General features: G+C 41.0%; 1 protein-coding gene across 2 annotated transcripts in view; it reads left to right on the forward strand.

Moving 5' to 3' along the window:
• Window positions 1-489: 489 nt before the first annotated feature.
• The window catches only part of ATP8A2 (ATPase phospholipid transporting 8A2), a 319,087-nt gene continuing 298,259 nt past the window's right edge, over window positions 490-21,317 (forward strand). For both annotated transcript variants that reach the window (XM_036404098.2, XM_054518567.1), the window contains exon 1: window positions 490-618. In XM_036404098.2, coding sequence (XP_036259991.1) covers window positions 540-618 — 79 coding nt within the window. In that variant the 5' untranslated portion in view covers window positions 490-539. The remainder of the gene's footprint in view (window positions 619-21,317) is intronic.

The raw sequence follows: 21,317 nt of genomic DNA on the forward strand, positions 1-21,317 counted from the left end.
ACATTCCTTCTTTGCCTATCCTTAGTAGGTAAATTCTCATGGCTGCAAATGTTTTGCACAGAAAGGTGATGTGCTGTAAGTGCTACATTGATTAATCTTTCCTCTATTTCTTTTATTATCCTTGAATTACCGGACGTTTTGAGAAGGAATGGTATCTTTTGTGATGAGGCTGGCAGCATGCCACAGTGATGAAAGATGTCCTTGTAACCGGAACAAAGAAGCCCGGTTAGGGATCCTGATCCCAGCGGGAGCTTTCTTGGGATGCTTTATGCGCCCCAAATGTCCAGTAAAATACTAGCTCTAGAGAGACACCTCAAAAACCCCCACCAAACCCAGGCCCTGGCTTCATGGCACCTCACGCGATGGCTCACGGCGGGCGCACGGAGCCGTGAGCGGCTCCCCGGGAGGGCATCCCTGGGCCCGGCCGGGGCTGAGCGCCTCGCCCGCCCCCGCAGCCCGGGCGCGACGGAGCCGGCGGCCGCAGCGCGGCGTCTGCGTGCGGGGGGGCCCATGGCCAGCGCGCCCCGGCCGGCCGCACCATGCCGAACAGGGCCGGCCTGGACACCGCGCTGAAGATGTCCCTGCGGCGGAAATCCTCCAAGATCCACTCCTCGGCCGGTGAGGAAAGGGCGAGGCGAGGCGGGCTGGGAGGAGGCGCCGCGGCGGAGGAAGGAAGGCGCAGCGGAAAGGAAGGGAAGGGAAGGGATAGCAGCGGCGCCTCCATGGCGCGGCCGCCCGGCCCTGCCGCCCCGCCGGCCGCGGCGCTCGGGGATCCCGCAGTGCCTTCCCCGCCCCCGGGGGCTCCCCTGGGCGAGGAGGTGCCTCCGGCGGGGCCGGGGCGAGGCGCTGGCCCCCGCTCCCCGGCCCCAAGGGCACCGCGCCCCCGCCTGCAGACCCCGGCCCGGCGCTGCCGCACCTCCCGTCCGTCCCACCAGGGCCCCCCGGCACCCTCAGCCCGCCGCGTGAGCAGCCCCTCGTCCTCTTGGCTCTGACAGTTACTGACAGGGACATTTCTCCTGGTCAGAGGGCAGTACCGCCGGTGCAGGGGAGACAGGGGTCCCCCAACCCACCCCGCCGGTCAGGGGCCTCTGTCCCGTGACCAGGAGTGGGGAGAGCATCAGGCACTGCAGTGAGCCTGCGGAGAGGTCAATTACAGGGTTTCTTAAGAGGTGCGTTTAGGAAACTGTTTTCCAACTAGTTCATAAAAAGAAGTAGACAGAAATGGAAGACTTTGAAGGTAGGATTCTCCTCACAAAAGACTGACTTCTGTAGGACCAAGGTGCATTCAGATTTTATCTCTGGTATGTTCTGCTTGGGCATAGATGAATCATCAGTGACATTGCTGGTGACCTACAGACACCCATTCCTGTGCAAATTATTTAGGTGCCTAGTACAGTTTCTGTGGTGAGTAAAACTGTAGTATAATGCTGTTTTAGCTCTTTTTGTTTCAATGAGAAATGTGCACATTTCTTGATCAGATCTGCTTTGGGTTAAATCTCAGAGCACCTTGGAGAGCATTTGCTGGATTGCTTTTGGATGATGCTGTATTTGAAGATGTCCTTTAGCCACTCATGGCTGTTCAGTTCATGGAACCAGGCTAGAGCTAGCTGAAAGAAGAAAGCCACCTTCCTTTTGGCTCCTCTGCACAACCTGGTCACTCTAGTAACATTTTCCTGTTTGGTCTCACTGCTTGGTAGCAAGGACAGAACATCAGGGACTTCTGCATAGCAGAAGTAAGTGGGATGCTGAGCAAAGAAGTGTGTAATGCCTGCTCAGAGGAAATGGTAAGGTTTCAGGGTAGGATTTAGCATATTACCCTCCCTACTTACCTTCAGCCTAAGTCATTCAGATGAAACAGTTGCAGTTAAGCAGATTCCACTTTCCAGTGTTTGGGGATATGTCCACTTCTGCAGTCCGATCTAAAACCCTGTCCTTTGATAGGGAGGCTCCTTTCCCAGAACTGCAGTTTGGCAGATCTTTTTGTGACTTAACCTTTGGAATCCAAACCTAGGCTCCTTTCAGTGCTTGGCACTTGGAGAATGTTTAGCTTCAGCGTAGCATACATAAGGAGTTTAAGCTTCAGCTTTTGTCAATGACAGAATCACACACGATGGTTTGGAAGGGACCACAGAGAGTCCAACCTCCCTGCTCAAGCAGGGTCATCCTAAAGCACATTGGATGGGATTGTGTCCAGAGGGTTCTGGTTCAATATTTCCAGTGCTTGGTCACCCACAATCCACAATCGTACTCATGGATCTAGGTGGTTAAGTTGTGCCTCGATGCGCTGGGTGGTTGGGGCTCCCAGATCTTCTAGCTGGGATTTATCTATAGACAGACTCAGACTTTTACGTGTTCCCTGCGTGTGACATAAGAAGAATCCAAATTAGATGATACTTTGAAGAAAGGTGGGGGTTGCTGGTTAGCATTAAGATCAATTTCTAGCTCTTGAACAATGTATTTCCTATATAGAATATTTTCAAGGGTAACAAGAGTAATATCTAGTATTAAGTTGATTGTAGTTGGTTTAGTACACCAGAGCCAGCTCTGGTGACTTAGGACAACCAGAACCAATCTCTCTGCCACCCAGAAAGTCCTGCCTTCCCCATTCGTGTGCATTCCCACTGCCTTGCTTGTGTCAGCAATAGCCATCAGATGGTTACCTGTTCACTGGGACCAGTGCTGATGTGGCTCACTACCAGCCTGTATGATCTGAATCCCAGCGGGGACCAGACACAGAAAGGCAGTAGCTCTGTTTTTCACAGCATGTTGTGGCTTGACGTGCAGACCTGCCGTCTGTGGGGGCCAAACAGGTTCACGTGAGGGGCTCTGGGCTGTGTGAACCCAACTGTAAGAGCATACATTTGGAGACTGAGCCACAGTCCACTAACAAGCAGTTCAGATGTGGTTGTGTGGTGGCACTGCAAAATCTCAAGACCCTTCTGAGCTGAATGGTGTGGAGGGGGAACTGGTCACCCTATTGTCATCCTTAGTTAGGGTCAGGTAACTGTCTCTATCCATTGCAGGTTTTTTGACATCCATGTATCAAAATGTTCTCTCTCCTTTCCTTTTTAGAAGAGAGATCTTTCCTGCTCTGAAGTCTTTTAGTTTATTTGCTAGTTTTGTTTACTTTTGAGGGAGTTTTGGTAATCTAAAGTATTAGGTTTTAGTTTGGGTCACTGAGATTTATTTTCATACCATGTAAAGCATTTCAGTAGCTTACAGACATTCCTCTTTAGTCAAGAAGAACACTGCCTCTGTGATCGTCTAACAATATCTTTTCATCTCAGATTTTCGACCACCCTGCACTTGGTAGTGTGACTTCCATATGTGCTAATACAGTATAAAGTGCATCTGGAATATTTGATAGAATTTTAAACCTGGTTAACACTGGTATAAAGCACTTGCCAGAAAAGCAGATGACATGAAAAGGAGAATTTAGAGATGGGAAGTCACCTTCTGCCACTCAGATGATCACTGCGCTTCTTTTTTATGCATTTGCTCATTAATCGATTTTTTTCCTTGTACAAGTAAACCTTTTTATTGCTGTAATGTTGTACCAACTGAGCTAAATTGATTAGATTTAAATTATTCTCAAAGTCTCTAGCTCCTTACTGTTGTAACCACAGACATCAAAGACTAACTTCTTCTCTCCTTCCTGCCTCCTTAAAATCACTAAAAATAAGAAACTGTCAATAAGACATTGGATTACAATGGCATTTTTATTTTTAGGGGAAAAAATCGAATTTCAGCTTTATAATGGATTAAAGGTATAACTGATCTCTATATTATTTACTGTGGTCTTTTTCAATTGCTCAGTGATACACATCAGCAAGAAAAGTATTTTTAGTGTAAAGGTAGTAACAGAATCTTCTCTCAGGACATGGTTTTCCATCTACTTTTCCTGTGAAATACTTGCTTATAGTTTATGCTGTGTTTTTGATTTTAGAGTCTTAGTCCTTTCCTTGTAAAGTATCTGTCTCTTCCATTTTTCAGAGAAATGTCTATGCAAGAATTTCTTTGTGCTATTTTTGTGCTGTGATATAATTACCATGATTGCAACTGTTGGGAAGCATCATACGGAGCAGTTAAAACCCTACACAGGCACTTGTACTTTGGTCAAAGCTTTTATCCTTGAGCAAAGATGGTTAAAGCATTGGAACAGGCTCCTCAGGGAAGTGATTGGGTCACCATGCCTGGAAGTGTTCAAAAATGAGTAGACATGGCTCTTTGCTGTAAGGTTTAGGGGGCATGGTGGTATTCAGTCAAAGGGTGGACCTGATGATCTCAGACGTCTTTTCCAACTGTAATGATTCTTTGATTTTATCTGTAGTCATATACAGGTTAGACATAATCCCTATAGATACAGATAAAATGCCCAGGAGCTACAGGTGAAATATATCATCAGCTCTGCAATATTTTACATATGGCTGTTGCTGCTTCAAATGAGGTGTGATTTGGTTTTGTGGAGGCAGGTTCAGGTGGTGTAAGAAGCATGGTGAAGGCTACAAAGCTTTAACCTTGAAGCTCACTCTCATCACCTCTACTCGCAGGGATATGTACATCTTATTTTGCAGGAGGATCAGCAGTTGCCTTGGATGCATTTTTAAGCAAACAACCCCTATGAAGGGATCAGCAAAGTGCTGAGCTAACAAATTCTTTAAAAACTGTTATTAAAACTGTTTAAGTAAGAATAAAAGCCCTATTCTGCTGAGAGAAATGTACCTGGCAGGAGTAGTGACAGTGGGGACTGACCAGGGGGGTGTACTTCCTCAGCAAGTGCTTTAACCACCCGTTAGCATCACCAAGAGTCACTGAAACATTGAGCAGGATGATTGCAACCATAGTGTTGGCACACAGAAATTCTGCACTGTGATGGGGAACTTTTCCAGGGTAAGACTGAACTGCTACCAGTTTAGTGGCAGAAGTTAGTACTGAATGGACAGACAGCTTTAGTCCATGTTTGTTCATGCACATACTCAAACTGTGTGGTGGTAATTCAGTGTGTTACAGACCTCCCATTGCTTTTCATCCACGTTTAACTGGCACACAGTGCAGTATAATGTGCAGCTCATTCTATCACATCAAAGGTCCCATCCTATTTGTGTAAACACCAGTGACAATTATAAACACCAGGGACAATTATAAACACCAGTGGCAATTACGCCTTCTGACAATGCGCTCATCCCAATAAACCCCATGCTCTACGTTACTATGTTTCTGTAGTAGCACAAAGGGGAACCTTCTCAAGCTGTTTGGGATCTTGCACGACTGTAAAGTGAGGTGGTGACAGCAACAGGGCTAACTGGAGGCCGACCTGAACTTCTGCTGCCTTTGCTTAAAGCTTGTTTGGCTGTGAGAGTTGGTTTGCATTAGAATTGGAGGGAATTTAAAATACCTCTGCTTAGGACGCTCAATTAGAAAAAGGTGACTTAAGCACAGTTACTGTGGAGCAACTTCCTAGCAAGATCCTAAGTAGAGTGGCAGAAGAAACATTTTTTCCGTACTCTGATGGGGGAGGTGACACTATTAATAAATTCATTAAAGATCAAAGCACTCAGATGATAAGGAATACGTTATTTAGGAGTTAATTGAGGACATAAGAGATTTAACTACCCTTCTGTTTCTAGGATCAAATGAAATGAATGTATTTAATAAAAGTTTAAAATTCCACTTGCTGTATAGCCAATATATGAACTCTCTTATGCTACTTGAGTATTCATAACTCCATTGAAACAGACACATGTATTGCCTATTTATAGAAACTGTTTTATTCCTTCTCTGTGCCGCTCTCTCCACAGGACTCTTGTTTCAGATTGTAGTTTTCCAGCAGTATCTGCTTTTAGTGTACTTCCCTGTGCTGGGTGAGTCAGTTTTCTCCTTTTCTGGGCAGACCTAAAAGCACTGCCCTACTAGTGTGATTTGGCAGAAATGCCACTCTAGTTCCATGAAGGATTAAAATATCTAACAGTGAAATGACTGCAAGGAAATCTGCTTGTCTGTTCAGGGTCCTAGAATATCACCAAGATGATGGAACTGCTGGGTGTACTTCCTTATGGAACTCACTGAGCAAAGAAAGAATAGTCATTTAGTATTGCATTTCCACTGCCACAAGGTTTGAGTGCAGTCTTGATCTCTGCCAACTCTGCAGGGTTTTTTTTTAACCTGGGAATCTATGGCTTTGTGAGTGATGTTGCTCTAAAGCATTCCCTTTTTTTGTTACCATTAACCCCCTTCCCTCTACAAGAAGTTTTAAGCTGATAGCTCCCATTGACTCGAGATGGTATTTTGGATGATCACTTGAAAGCTGATATCAGCATCTAAAAGTGATCACTCTCCAATTAGCAATTCACAAGGCATTTTTATTGTAGTGAAGCCTTGCTGAGGGCCCTATGGAACAACCAGGTCATCTGTTTCTGTACTTCTGGAAGGTTGTCAAGTGATGCTCTGTAGATTTTGCTACAGGGCAAGACTCTTGGCTGTTTCATTTTCCTTTGGCTAGTCTTTTTTGAGCTGTCAAGTATAGCCTTTAAATAATCTTTGAATCTGACTGATTCGCTACTTGTGAAGCAATATCCTAAGCACCTATGTTACCTTTTTTACTGCAACAGGGAGGTGTTCCAGGCTTGTTTTCCTGTACCATGTTGTATTGTGACACATTTTAATTATGTCTGTAGTAGTACAAATACTGGAATATCTGTTACAGGCAGTATCTGCAGAGACTGATTGTCAACATGTTCTTTTAAGGGATAGTTAATCCCAAAGTCTTTCTTGCACATATACCTGGTAGAGCAGAGCAATATACTGGATTTTGAAAAGGCAGTTGAGTGTCTCTGCAGCAACATCTTTCTGCTTCTGGGACAGCTTTTAAGTGTGGCTTGCCACAAATATTTTCCTTTCAGTCTCTTATCTTTTCCAGCTAAGCTACTTAAGCCTTTTGGAGCAGTTGCAGGTATGTAAGACATGGCATCTGAGAGCTTTAGATAACTGATTCTCAGCTGGTGCACTCAAAGGATAATTTGGGAAAGATCACTGACACAGTTGAGGATTGGGAAAAAAAACCCCAGATTTTACACAGTTTGAGGGTTTATTTTTAGTGCAAAAAACTAATTATCAATATTGAAAATATATTATTTTCAGTTATTCCAGTATTTGTTAGGAAAGCTCTCAGATTTTTGATTAGTATTATTGCCAACTTTTCATAATGAATCCTGCCCACTACAAAAGTTCCTGGACAGTTTCTTTCCAGCCCCAGGAGTGGCTATATGCCTGTCTGTTTTGAAGTTCTTAGTTGTCAGACTGCTGGCTGAGTGGTAATTACATGACAGTAAAATTACTAGAAGATACAATGGAGCGAAAAGACCTAAAAACAGAAGATGCAGAGCTTTGTATTTCAAGCCAAGGTGTGATAAGGCAAAGCTGACATGATGCTGATTTTAATGGCTGACCCAATCCAACCACCTATTTGGACTCCTCACAGAAGTGACACAATCCCTATAGTTACAATATCACATCCATGTACATGACATTCACAGGAGGTTTTCCTGACAGCTACAGGTGTAGTTACCCTACACCTTTTAGTGAGCACTAAATCCAGTTTAAATGAACATGAAGTGTCAGTAAATTAGTCTCAATACTCTCATGTTATGATGAAGGATCACAAGACATACCATGGATTTTAAATATATTTCACACCCCTTACATAGGATGTTTTTGTTAGTTCTAGTTCTAATTAACAGTTTGAAAACTCTTGCCTTGGGGTATTAGTGCAAAAAGAAGGTAAATGAGAACTTGTCTTCCACTTGACTAAAATGGAAGAGCCATGATTGTATCAGTTCATAATGGATCCAACAAAATGTGTCAGTTTGTTTTAACTAAGGGTTTGGTTTGATGAATCTGCCTTCTTTTAGAGTGCTGGAAATCAGGATTAACACAAATTTAATTAGCGTATAGGTTCTATAAAGGAGAGAAGGCAGCCTGACATCTTGTTTAAAACGGACTGTGAGGTCGTGATTTTTAATTCCTGATTTCTTGAATGCAGGTGACCAAACCCATTCATTTGATTTTATCAAATGAGGAGGTAGTCAGAAAGAGTGAAAGCAAAGTCTTTATCTCCTTATAATAACATCACCCTGATAAATTTTTCTACTTTGAATAGAAGGAGGGCTCAGGTGTTATCTCTTGTCAACCCAGCACTGTTCTGCCTATTTGTACAAAACACAGTAAAGGCATTCTAAGATTCTGTGCCCGTGAGATTGGGGAACATTCAGCCCAATGCTTATACAAAGGATACGTGAAACAAGTTCCCCAGGCTTTTTTGTGCCTTCAAATACTCTAAGCATACATCACCCTACTTAACAGATGGTGTTTATTTGTAAATGAGAGACAAAAGATGCTGAAAGGGTATGTGCAAAGTCAACATCAGCCGTTAGAACTCTGAAACAGATACAGAGGTTACATCTGCATTTGTCATATCAGTTACACAGCGGGGAATCAGGATTTAACCTGGAAGCTTGAATCTGAATTCCAGATGACATTTAGTCAACATTTCTGGATCACTGGGAAGGCTCAGCATAGTTATTGCTTCAGTGGTCCCATGGCCACTGAACTGAAATACATCAATTGACATCATTGACATCAATCCTGGTGCCTTGTTCTGAACTGGGACAAAGAGACAGGGGAATTAAGGTATGCAGGTGCTGCCCAGGCTGGGGAGGGCACCACCTCTGCTTTACAGATTAACAGTCAAATCTTCTTCCCAGAGTTTCACTAAGACAAGTCTGCATCTGGAAGCCATCCTTGTGCCATTTACCTGACTGGTCATAGGGGAAAAAAGGAGCTTTCAACAAGAGCCTAGCAGACAGACAGGAGGAGAGAATGCTAGCCCTGCCCCCACCAAATTTATCCTAATCCTGCACTGCCTAAAGAGGGGGAAGCATTCGCTATCAGTCCTTAACTAAAATCCTGATCCCTGCTGAAGTTTTCCCACAATCTTCAGTAAAAAAAAAAAAAAAAGAAAAAAGTTAATACCCTCTTTCTTATCAAAGTAATTTTATTTACAAATCTGAAATTTGTCTTTGAAAAGTTTTTAAACCCTACTAGTCATCATTATGGTAACAAAGTGGGGTGATCAGTCTTCAGAAGGAGAAAGGAGTGGCTAGAAAGATCTGAAATATCTGAGGAGAAAGAGTCCACTTCTTACAGAAAAAAAACCCCAACAGCCTGGGGGGTCTGGGTCCCAAATTAAGACACTTTGGAAAGTGCAAGTATCAGTCATTACTGTAGTTATTTTGGATCCATTCCCTCTTGTGAAATTGGAGTTGGACATTGAGTTTCAGCTGGGATTTAGCAGTGAGCAGCTGCATGGTACTTACTTTCCAGCTGGGGTTAAACCAAGACATATTTTTTCAGGTCTTTCTGTATAGTGCTGAGCCCCCATAATAGGAAGAATTAAAGATAGATTTTCTGGAGAAGGTGAGCTTCCTGCTGTGAGTTGCAATGTATACTGTCACTAAAGTTGTCCAGTGAACACAGATGAAACTTTCCCTAGTGCCTTCCAGGTAGCCCTTCTGTCATGGGTCTCTTAATTGGGACTGTGAAGACAGTATCTTCCACACACAGCGTGGCCCCAATACCATTACCACTCTTGTGACAGAGTGGGACATGTGCAAAATTCCAAATCCAAAATCCCACAGTAGACCCAAGAAGGCCTCTTTAGCTTCAGGATCTCCACTGAAAACAAGAAGTCCGGTTTGTGTCACAGTAGATGCACCTGCTTTAAATCTCTGGCCATTTCCACCCCTGACTCCATACTATTCTCCCTCATGTGTTCTTAGCCATGTTGTTTCTGGTAGGAGTTCAAGTGAGAGACTTCAGCAGTCCTAAACTTTTACCATTAAGAAAGACTGGGCTGCAAAGAAATTTCTGCAGTCCTCAACACTGGATGGTTTTGTTGAAGTTTTGGCCTGCCAGCTAATTACCTAAACCATTTTCTTTGAGGGCTTTCTGGCAAAACCCCAAAGAGAGAAAAATAGGGAATAAAATAGCTGTAATAATAAATCTGATATGATCTGGTTGAGACAATGCAATTTGTGTTAGTGCTAAATACCAGGGGATTTAAATAATTTAGTATTCATTTTGGTACTTTTTGGTTCATTAGACAGCCAGATTCCCAGGGTGTGTGTACTTGCCATTCCTGCTAGGAACATTGTTGTTTACAGAGACATTAAACTCTCTTATCACTGTCATCTTCTATATACAGAAATCCTGACAACCAAGGACAAGAGTTAATCTTCGATCTTCCTACCAGAAATCTCCTCCCTTTTTTTTAAATTAAGGTCCCTTCTTAAGACACCCAGCACTTTACAGACACAAGCATCTTGCTGAATTTCTGCATCATTCTTTTACAGGCTTCAAATAAATCAGAACAGTTTTGCCCTCTGATGAGATGAAAACATTTATATTTCTGTGTACCAGTTCACATCTTGTCAGGGCAGATGGTACTATTGAAGAGTACATTGTCATTAATTTGGGACTCAGCAACTGCAACCAACCAACCATATTTTTTATTTCCATCACAACTTGTACACAAACTAGTGTTCAGTAATAAAACGTTAGTATCCTAAGCAGAAGCCACAAAATTTACTGAGGTAGAGAAAAGTAGCATTGATGTGGTAGCTCCTGTCTTCATGAGGAGCTAAAGCTATTTCACTGCAGTTTCAAGTATTTTGTCATCAGTGGCTCCAGAGCAAGGGAATAATTTTAGTTACTACTTCAGAGGGCAAGATGAAGATCACAGACAGCTACACAGTGTTTGTATAGTTCTCAGAAGCAGAGGGTCAGACACAAAAATATTTCTTTAGTCAGGTAAGCTTACAGCCATTAGGTTTACTTGTTGTCATCTGGCTTTGGTGGTGTCAGACCTCATGAAACTAAGTACACCTGGATATTCTGAACAAAAAAACCAGAACACGACAATTTATTTAATTCCCTGCTTCTTAGAAAGGTTTATTTTTACAAGGTAATTTTATAAACTATATACCTTTAGGTTTTTTGGCATTATTTTTTATTGTCTAAGTTGTTTATTAACAATGATTCTATATTGACATAAACAATTCTAATAAGAAAATTGATATATCCAGTTTAGTAGACTAAAATTTGCAAAGAGTGATTAACAACCTGAAGAAAGGGGGAAGGGAAGTTCTACATTAAGAAGATTGGCAGTGCTTCAACTAGAAGACTATGCTGTGACTGAGGCTATGGCCAAAAATAGAATTGGATTAACAGAAGAAAGGCAAGTAGATAAAACTAAGGTCAAAGCAGAAATATATGCTTTAGAATTACCTCATGCACCAAAAGATATGAAGAGATATTTAAGGAGTTTTCCTATTATATGCACCTATAATGGAAAATCAACTTACAGTAAGAGGCACTGTGAAAAATGACTCAAATAATAAGTTAATTAAGAAGATCTAAGCTTTAAAATGGGCAGAAAAAATGACAACAACTTCTACTGATTGTTTGTACAGGCTTTAACACCATGATAGTACAAATAAACTTACAAAAAAAATTGTAAAAGACAGCTGTAGCAATACCAACACTTACAAAAAGAAACAGTAAAAATACCATTAGACACTCTCATTGAGGTGGGTAACAGAGTGACAAGTCAAACTCAATAGGTTGTGCTCCTCCCCAGAAAAAAGGCTTAGCTAGGTAACAAGTTCTACCTGATGACAATTATTACAGCTCTGTTTACACTAACGAGTCCCAGATGCATAATTAGTAGGGGAGAGAAGCTAATGCACACAGATAGGAAGACTTTAAAAGGGGGAAAAGTAGAAAAAGGTCACGTCTGTAGAGATTTTGGTAAGATAAGCTGTAGTGTTTAGGAAACTTGTACTTTTTTGTAGCTTTGAATTCCAGTCAGGTAAGTTGGTTTCAAAGGAGGGAGGGTTGTGCTTGTTTAAAAAAATTATTTTTGATGTGTTCAACTCTAATGCTCTGAGGTAGATACTGACTTATCTTTTCATCAATTTTCTACGTGGGAAAGCTGAAGACCTATTTTTTTGATAGGAAGGTAAGATAAGAGCTAAGGTAATGATCTACTAGGAAGCAAGACCTATGTCTGCTTTTATTGTAATGATTGTTCATTTATTTCTGATTAGATATTCCTTGGTAAATGCATAGTCAAAACCTAAACCCTGAGAGGAAACACTTACAAATTCATAATTCTTTCCTGTAATTCTGTGTTCCTGTATGACATGAGCACTACAGTGATGGCTCTCAATAGCTCCATTGTAGGAGTTATGTTAAAGATGAAAGGTATACTTGCTTAATGCAAGAGACTCCTTCAAATTTCTTGGGATCTAGGGCTCATTAGTGGCAAGAAACTGTTGTTTTGATGAGGAGCTCAGTATTAAGACAGTAACTGAATGGGAGGGATTTCTCTCCACTGAGTACTTCTGCTCTTCACGGCAAAATAGAACAGCTGTGTGGAAATAGTGTTTCAGTAATATTTCTAATGACCTCTGAATGTGGAATAGCGAATTAATGCTTATTAGTTTGGGACTTCTGCTCATATGTGACTAAATAATTTCTGTAATAGTCTGTCGAGTGAAGAGCAATAAGGCTTGCAGTCTTCCAGAAAAAACTGCTATATGGAATTTGTCTCCAGTAGTTACTTCATAGAACTAAGTATTTGCTTTCATATTTTTTTTTAAAAAAGGGAGTGGGTATGAAACCTAGATTAGGGGTGAGAATGACTATTTCTATTTCAAAAAGTGTCTCCTCTTTCACAAAAAGACTTAAACAATGGGTATAAAATCCAGGAATGGCTAGAGGTAAGGACTGTCTGAAATTCTGTCCTGAAGAATGTGTAGTACCTCTTGGGTTCCTCATCTGAAGTCTAGCTGATAAGCCTTTCCTAGGAATGAAACACCAGTGCTTGCTGTGCCTCAGTGGTTGCACTGTCACTGGAAATTGAGTCAGCCAGGTGGTGATATTCAGCTTTCAGCAGTGGTTGGTTGGTTTAGGCTTTTTTTTTCCCCTTCTCCTCCCTAGGGCCACTTTTTAATGAAAAACTCCTCTAGTACCAGCACATGAGTCATAAACATAATTTCCTCTAAATTTGCAGCAGCCTATGCAATACGAGATAATTAAATATTGAAAAGGTCTGTGATTCTTGTCTTTGCTCATTCTAGAAGCAATTGCAATAAAACTCTCCCTATTGCAGACAGGTATTGGAATGTCTCAAAAGTGACAGATGGATACAGTACAAATGTACTTAAAAATCTCAGAAATGATGCAATAGGTCAAGCTAATTCCTGATCCAATGGAAAGGAAGCACTTAATGTTTTGGCAATGACAAGCTTTGTGTGGACCCCAGCAGGAGACCTGTAAGGTTGTGGGCTCAGCAGGTCAGGTCAGCATAACTCTGCCTAAATCAAATTCACTGTCACCAGTCTGCAGCAGTTCAGGGTCTGAGCTATAGGATTACCAGAAAAATCTGTCAAAGCATAATAATATATCTTCTGGAGATCAAGCCACTGAAGCTATTATCTCTCTTTGGGGGTGGTGGGTGAGAGGAGAGAATATTTTTAAAAATGATCCAGTACAGATGCTGCAGACAACATAGCTGTTCCAGGAAGAACAACCCATATAAGAAGGCTGGGATTTTAAAAATAAAAATACTTTCTTGGGGAAAACATCTCCAGCTATGCTTATAGTATAGGACTTTGGCATAATAGTAGCAGGTGGCTGCAGCATTAAAATAACTGGTAATTATATTTTTCATATAATGTGCTTCAAAGGAAAAAGGAAGAAACCACATGAGGTTGTAGTTCGATCAGCTTTATTCTCATCCTTGGTCTGGTGTTTTGGCTAAGGCTGCAGAGCAGAGATAAGACTGGCTGATACTGCAAACCTGTAAGCCTCTCTTATCTGTCAGTAGTGCTTTCTTCCTGACAGGGACAGGCAGAGGCGTGTGATGGCAGTTTTTTTCCTTGTCCTTGGTTAAACATAGAACTGCTGTTGAATTTTCTGTTTTGTAGGTCTGTTTATACATCCATTACTCTGAAAATAAACTTGTCCTACATGGAAGATGTTCATTAAGTTCACAAGTCTGTTCGGAGCTTAGTGCAGATATATCTTTGTTAAGCTGCCCTAAACATAATTAGCTGTGTTCTGGTTTTGGTAGCCCTTGGTGATACAGATCAGTTGTAATCAATATAAGAGGTTCTGCACTAGATCCTTCATTTGGTGGTAAAGGCTGGGAGTGCAGTAACTACCCTTCTAGGTCCAAATATAAAAAACCTGAAATGCAGGTGCCCATTCTTCCATCCCCTTTGCTGCAGCTCTTCTCTTGGACAGGTGGGAATTTCTGTCTGGTATTCCAAGTCCCCTGGAAATTGCCAGGGAGCAGTCCTCTGGGAGGGCTGCTAATTCTCACACCACCATATTTGCTCCTGTTTGAAGGTGCCTTAAACAGAAGAAGAATGTCTTTTAGAGCCAGAAAATGAGTGAGCAATGTGCTGCCTCTCTGCATGCCCTGTGCTGTGAGGGTGATAGAGGACAGCAGAGTCCCTCTGCCATGTATCTGTTATTCCAAGAGCTCTGGAAATAGTTACTCTCAGGTTTATGTTGACTTTCTGCTAGTGACAGGCAACTTCATGACGTCCACTCTGTATTGAGGATGGCATTTCTTGTTGCTCTCATGGAAGCTGTGTGATGAGTTTGTGTGGGTTATGCTCATATTTCTGAGATTCAGTGCAGTCTTCTACATGGTTATGAAGTGTTCCCTTCATCGTGTGGGACTGCTGAACAGTCCTTGTTCTGAAGGAGGAGGGCTAAAATTTTCTTTTTGTTTAACAAGACAGTATTAATTTTGTTCCTGTATTATGTCAGACTTCAATGTAGCTAGCAGATATTAAATTAGACAAATTACTAAAAGATAAATAAGGACACAATAGACTAATTTTATTAGTTACTACACTATGCAGTTACATGCTGTTTTCTGCAGGGCATTTAGATGCTGCATGAGACATCTGAAAGTATTTTGCAATTAGAGAGAATTAATTGGTTGCCAATTTCCTCTCTCGAATGCTTCCATTAACAGACCCACTAACAGTTATAGTGAACCTTTAATGAATACAATAAGCCACATAACCCATATGAGCCTGCATGGCTTGGTACATGATAGGTTCTGTATACTATAATAGTACCTTGCAGTCATATTTTCTAAGTACTTAATCAACAACTTGATACGATTTTTATTTAAAAGTTGCCTCAGTGGAGAGAATGGACTATAATTGAGTTTACCTGCGTTATCTTTTTCATATCTGCTTCGTTCTATGTTAAACACATTTGGAGAATGGCAAAAATAGCAGTGTAGTAAGGATATAGTTGATTAATAATGTGCTGCTCTTAGTTTAACGCTCGATCCTTAGAACTTTTAGTATAATGCTGGGGTACCCTCTTAGGTAGGCTAATTTTGGTGGCTTGTGCAAGCCCTTAGCAATGCAGATGGGATCTGCTCCATGCCAATTCAAAGGTGTGTCTAAGGTGAGTGCTTGGATGTATATGCCTGTGCTGAGCAGCAGGACCTTCATCTAAGGGAGTCAGGATGAGGTAAGATAGGCCTTGCTTCTGCAGTAGCCTAGTCACTTCTTCTTCCAAGTCATCCTTCCCTGTTGTCTTCTAAACCACGTGTCTTGTTGCTATAAAGCAGAGAGCAGGGGTTTGAAGAAATGCTGGGAGTGAGCTTTATGCTTAACTGTATCCATCAGTTGGTCCTTGATGATAAAAATTGCTTCTGGATCAATCTTTGTTCCTCCCATGCAATAAAAGAGATGTATGGGTTTGAGACCCAGAGGTTTAAGGGAGTTGGCTTAAACTCTAGTTCCCACTTTGTAATTGAATGTCTTCTTGTAAAGATAGTTTCAGCTGTCCTGTATGGCATATAGGTATGCTCAGGGTATGCCCATATGGTCGTGTATTTAAATGTCTTCCTGAAAACTGGTGTTCTGCTAAGATCCTCTAGAGTGTGGACTTCTGGGTTTGAGGATGTAATGTTGCTGTTTTGGACAAATTTGGGTTTAAAAGATGAGACTTTTGGGGGATTTATTAAGTGTGAATTGTGAGTTGTCCTCAAGGGTGCTGGGGGAGCCCCACTGTTTCAAAGCTGGCTCTACTTTGCAGGGCCACTCTCTCACAATGCCTTACCTCAGATCAGCCTTCAGGATGTCTAAGCTGTCAGCAGCACTAGTGAGGAAGTGGTCCTCCCTGAGACATAGCTGGCTTGCTGCTGGCTGAGCCCTTCCCAGTGAGAGGAGAAGTTGGTGGTGAGATAAAGACATGGTGTTGGATTTGTTGGGCTTTTGCAGTAGGATCTGTCACAAACTGTAGAGGGGCCAGCATTGATTGGGTTGGTAGTAGAGCTGCAGTCTGCCATGTTTTGTTCTTAAGTGTTAAAATATGCCTTGATACTTTTATCAACCCATACCTGATCAAGGCAAAATATTCATCCTTGTGCCTGCATAAAAGAAGATGCTTTGAAGAAACAGGGCTTTCCTAATGTGTGTTTTCCTTCTGCTGAGCTCTTCCACGATAGCTGTACACACGTGCAGACATGAGAAAAAAACTGACTTCCTGAATAAATTGTTTTCACAGTGCTTTTACATTTTAGTAAAGCAGTGGGATGGTCTTTGTGGTCTGATTGCTATTGGCTGAAGAAAGTTTAGCAGCCCTACTCATCACTCACCTTACTCCATTAAGGGTAGGAGCAGCTCTGTCCATATGTAGCTGTTGTGAGGTGCTGCATAGCAAGTAAATGGCTTGTCTAAGCTGCCTCTGACAAATTCAGTTCATTATCTGCAGCCTAGTTCATTAACCATGCCTGAACAGTGAATACTGCAATATTAGCATTGCTAGTGGTGCATTTTGCATGCTGCCTTTCCTCTTCCTCCCCTGCTGCCTCTTGGTCAGCACTGAGGGTACCTGCTAATGTCCTGAGTGTAGCAGAGCTGCTGTGTAAATAATTCATAGGGCTTAAAAGTTTCAGGCAAGTCTAGTTAGAGTGGGTAACCTGAAGTTGAATGATGGCAGAAGATGCCCACTACGGGTTTTTCATCTGATGCAAATCTGGATTTGGGTAGAGCTGTTCTAGATCTCCCTGTGGTAGCTGAAGCCAGTTTTCCCCAAGTCTTGATCAGACTGCTTATCTGCAGTTGCTAGAACAGAGCTATCTCTACCCTATAGCCTGCTTGCCTGCTATAGGTTCCTTTGAGGTCTTTGTTGGTGGTGGTGGCTTTTTTTTTTTTAATAAAAGATTTTTATGTGTGATGAGGATTGCCCATAAGGGAGTTCCTATGGATCCAGTCATCATTAGAACATTTTTATGAGAAGCGTGTTGGGGCTGCATTAAACCTTGAGAACCTGTAGGGGAAAGACTGTGCTTGGTCTAAGTTACAAGCACAGAGATTCAGTGTGTTACCTCTGAATCTTTCATGTCTGTTAGACTTTGGCCAGTCACCAGAAGTTAGGCTGTAGGGCTTTGTTAAGCAAGAATTGGTAAGTGAGGCAGTTTGCTTTTGGATTTGTGCGTGTGTGGCCTTTCATTTTAAAAGGCATTTTGTACCGTACTGCCACAGGGTATGAAGAATGCATTTCTTTGCTTCATTTTGTCACTTCAGGAAGATATTGTTAAATGTATTTATTTTTCCCATTACAGATATTTAGCATTCTTGCCCCTAGAAAGAAAAAAAAAGGTAAATGAGCTCTATAGCATTTTTAATGCTGGCTTAATGTAAGTGCAAATAAATGCAAGAAGATGTAGTGGCTTCAGGCTACTTAGAGCAAGCTAGAGTTATCCTAACATAGTGAATATTTGGCTTTTCTTGGTGTTTACTTGAGAGGATATTAAAAGGATTAAATAAAAATACCTATTCTCTTTATTGATAGTATTACACTGTTTGCAAGTACTTAGTCTTCTTTATTGACATCAATATTTTAACTTTCTAAAGTAGAAGGCCTACTTAATGTGGAAGCAACTGCATTGATAAGAGTGAGACAAAAGCACTGTTAGCTGGATTGTAAGGACTATTTATTATAGGCATGCTGCTTTGGTTTTGTGGCCCAAGTTAGTAAAGCACAAGCTAGGTGAGAGGACATGAGTTCACAAAACTGAAAATAGTTCACTATGATGATTCAGTATTATCTTTAGAGAATAGATATATAATAGGCATTGCTCCTTTTTATTGAAAGGCTGGGTTTCTGTGCATTCTGTGAAGAGGTGATCCAGTTGGGATGAAGGTGAGTAAGAAGTTGGTTATCTTGCTAGTGAAATTTACGACCTAATTTGCTCCTGGTGCAAGGTTTTTTTATTTTTAAGAACAATGTTCTGTTAGTCCTGAATGTCTTCATGGAAGTCAGAGATGACTTCAGCTGACAGTGCTGCATTCCTACTATACATGGCAGGGATGGTCTGGCAGTCCAAGTGCAAGAGTGTCTTTGGAAGTGCAGTTGGCTCCTCTGCCTTGTCATAACACTGTGCTGGCAACACTGCAGCTGTGGGTGTGTTTACAGTGGGAATAGAGGTGATCTGGCATCTCCTGCATTTCAGTACTGGAAGACTGCTCTGGAGTGCTTTGAGATCAGAGACTCATCCTGTGATATCTGTTAATGTTTGCCTCTGAGTTTTTCTAGCCACTAGAACAGGCATATTAGTGATTATCTTTGCAGAAAATACAAAAGAGGATAACAAAGTTGGTTTGTCTTTGGTTTTGTCTCTGTGATTGCTTGGTGAATAATTGTTTATGGACACAAAAGCGCTTTGTACATGTGAAGTGCACTTTCTCTAGGTAGCACTAAGATAATCTAGAGAGAAAGGTAGCTTTATGGAATGCTTGTTTGCTCTTCCTTTGTATGCCAGGTATCTTAAAAATGCATTTTTTAAAAAGAGAAAAGCTGCACTTGAGTATGTATAGATGGGACAATGTTTAGAGCTGAACCATAAGAAGCCTCCAAGGAGGTATAATTATGGAGTGAGTGATAGGCAAGTAGTTCTGCTGGTGAAATGTGTATATAATTCTTATTTTCAGAGTGTGCTTAATTTTATGGTGCATTTCTGTTTATCTGTGAATAGTAGTGCAAGATCAAACTTCAAGATGCTTTTCTTTCAGTAAGTTGTGGGGGCTTCAGGCCACCATACTCTCTCTGTTGTGGGACTTAGTGTGCTTCTTTGCCATGAGCCTTGAGATAGATTGAGGCTTGAAGTCAAATTCTTGCAATGATTTAATGTTTTAGTATCTTGCTGGATTTCTGATGAGAAATGTCAACAACTTGGAGAACTAAGTTATGGAAAGTAGAAAACTTCTCCAAGCTGCATTTTTTTTTATTATTTTATAAATTTATATAAGTTTGGAAACTTGCTGGCTGCTGTAGGACGAAGACTGGTGGCAGATGGGACCCAGTACCTTCAGTGTTAATCAAAGGATGCCTTGCAAAACAGAAGGTAGCATAACCTGGCTGTACTTTCATGCTCCCTTTTGGCTCTGGAAAAGACAATTGGAATTTCCTTTCTTCCCTTCACCTTTTGGAAAGGAAATATTTGATATAATTTTTTTCAGAGAAAGGGAATATAGAAAGGCTTCCTTTAGCAGGTTACTGACTTGTGATAAATCTCATATTTATTGATTTTTAATATATATTTAAATAAACAGAATAGATATGTGAAAAGCTGAGTCGTCTGTAGATCTTATGGCAATATAGGCTTTTGTGTCCCATCATGAAATCAGAATTGTTTTACTTTTCTCCATTAAAATTCCATAAACATGAATTGGCTGACTCATTACTAATCTCATCAGGATTAAGAGACTTTAATCTTACTCAAACAACATAATAGCATAATGGAGTAAGACTGGGAACTGATTTTTCTTGTTTGTACTCCATGCATTTGCATGAAAGTCCTTACTATTTCCTAATTTAAAGCATCCAATCAACAGCTTGGAGATGATCTGGTAAAAATAAATTTAAAACTGAAAATTCTCTTACTAAATTATTTGAGGTTACACTCTTGAATACTAAGTTATTTGAGGTCTCCATAGATCTGAGCTGCTCTGAGAATTAATTCCCTTCCCAGTCTATGATAGGGAACATGAATCTTTGATTGTATAAGCTAGGGAATTACATTTAAAAGAGAAACTACAGCTACTCTTTCATTATTAACAAATGCCTGTTGGAAAGATGGTCTTTCTGACCTCGTAGGCAGTTCTATGCACATCTGTCAATGTTTGCCATATGAAAGCATAAAACTGGTGCTCAATGCAAGTGTTACTTTAGGACTCTTTTGAACAGATGCTTTATAAAAATCTTGAAGGGATAAATCCTGGAGGAGGGCAAAAAGCAGGTTTTTGAACTTGACAAGAATCCAGCAAAGGACAAAGGAATGTTAATTGGTTATACCTGAACTTTTGGCTGTAAAATACTCTCACATGCAAGTGGCAGTAGTAGTTATTACCCTGCTCATTACCTGCCTTTGAAAAGTTGGCTTCCTGACTGGGAAAATTGAGCTTGAACTAGTGGGGTTTGATACAACAGTATCATTATCTTAAGTCGCTTGACTCCACTGACAAACAGATGCTAAAAGAACTATTTTTCCAATGTTTCAGCCACTCTGTTCTCTAACCAGCAGCCTCAGGCAGAAGGGATTACATCTTGTAATTAGATGCTACCTCTACCAATCTGATCTGTTTTGAAGTCGGCATGCTAAAGATTTTTAACCTTTTAGAATGCAATAGAAGTTAAGCTAATAGTGGGTGGGATGGTGAAGTATAATGAATGGAAAACTTGTCAGTTCATCCCAACAAAAATCCTATAAATATTGGTGATACCAAATCTATTTTGAAATTATTGGAACGTGGGCTTTCTAATGTAATATTTAAACAAAATGTCATATTTCAGTTGCAAGATGCTGAGAATCCAATTTGTTACATAACAAATACAATTTGTCTAAAAATTACAGCAGAGAAGTACATTCTAGGCTTGAGAAATAATTAGCTGCTACAATACTTGAGTAATTGCTAATTAGTGTGGTTTGTGGCCAGTACTGATGAAGTCACCAGAATAGGAACAAATGCACTTAAGCCAGCTGTGGTATTTGGTTTCTTGCTTGTAATCCTTCTCATTGGCTTGCCAGGAACATGGCCAATGTATTGACTGTCTTTCTACTCTGAAGTACACAGAATGAAGAGATATTTGCTTTATTGCAAGTTATTAATTGGGTGAAACTTGGTTTTTAACAGCTTGCAGCATTCTGAGCTGTACTT

The sequence above is a fragment of the Molothrus ater genome, chromosome 2 (genome assembly GCF_012460135.2).
Source record: "Molothrus ater isolate BHLD 08-10-18 breed brown headed cowbird chromosome 2, BPBGC_Mater_1.1, whole genome shotgun sequence".
Taxonomy (NCBI): domain Eukaryota; kingdom Metazoa; phylum Chordata; class Aves; order Passeriformes; family Icteridae; genus Molothrus; species Molothrus ater.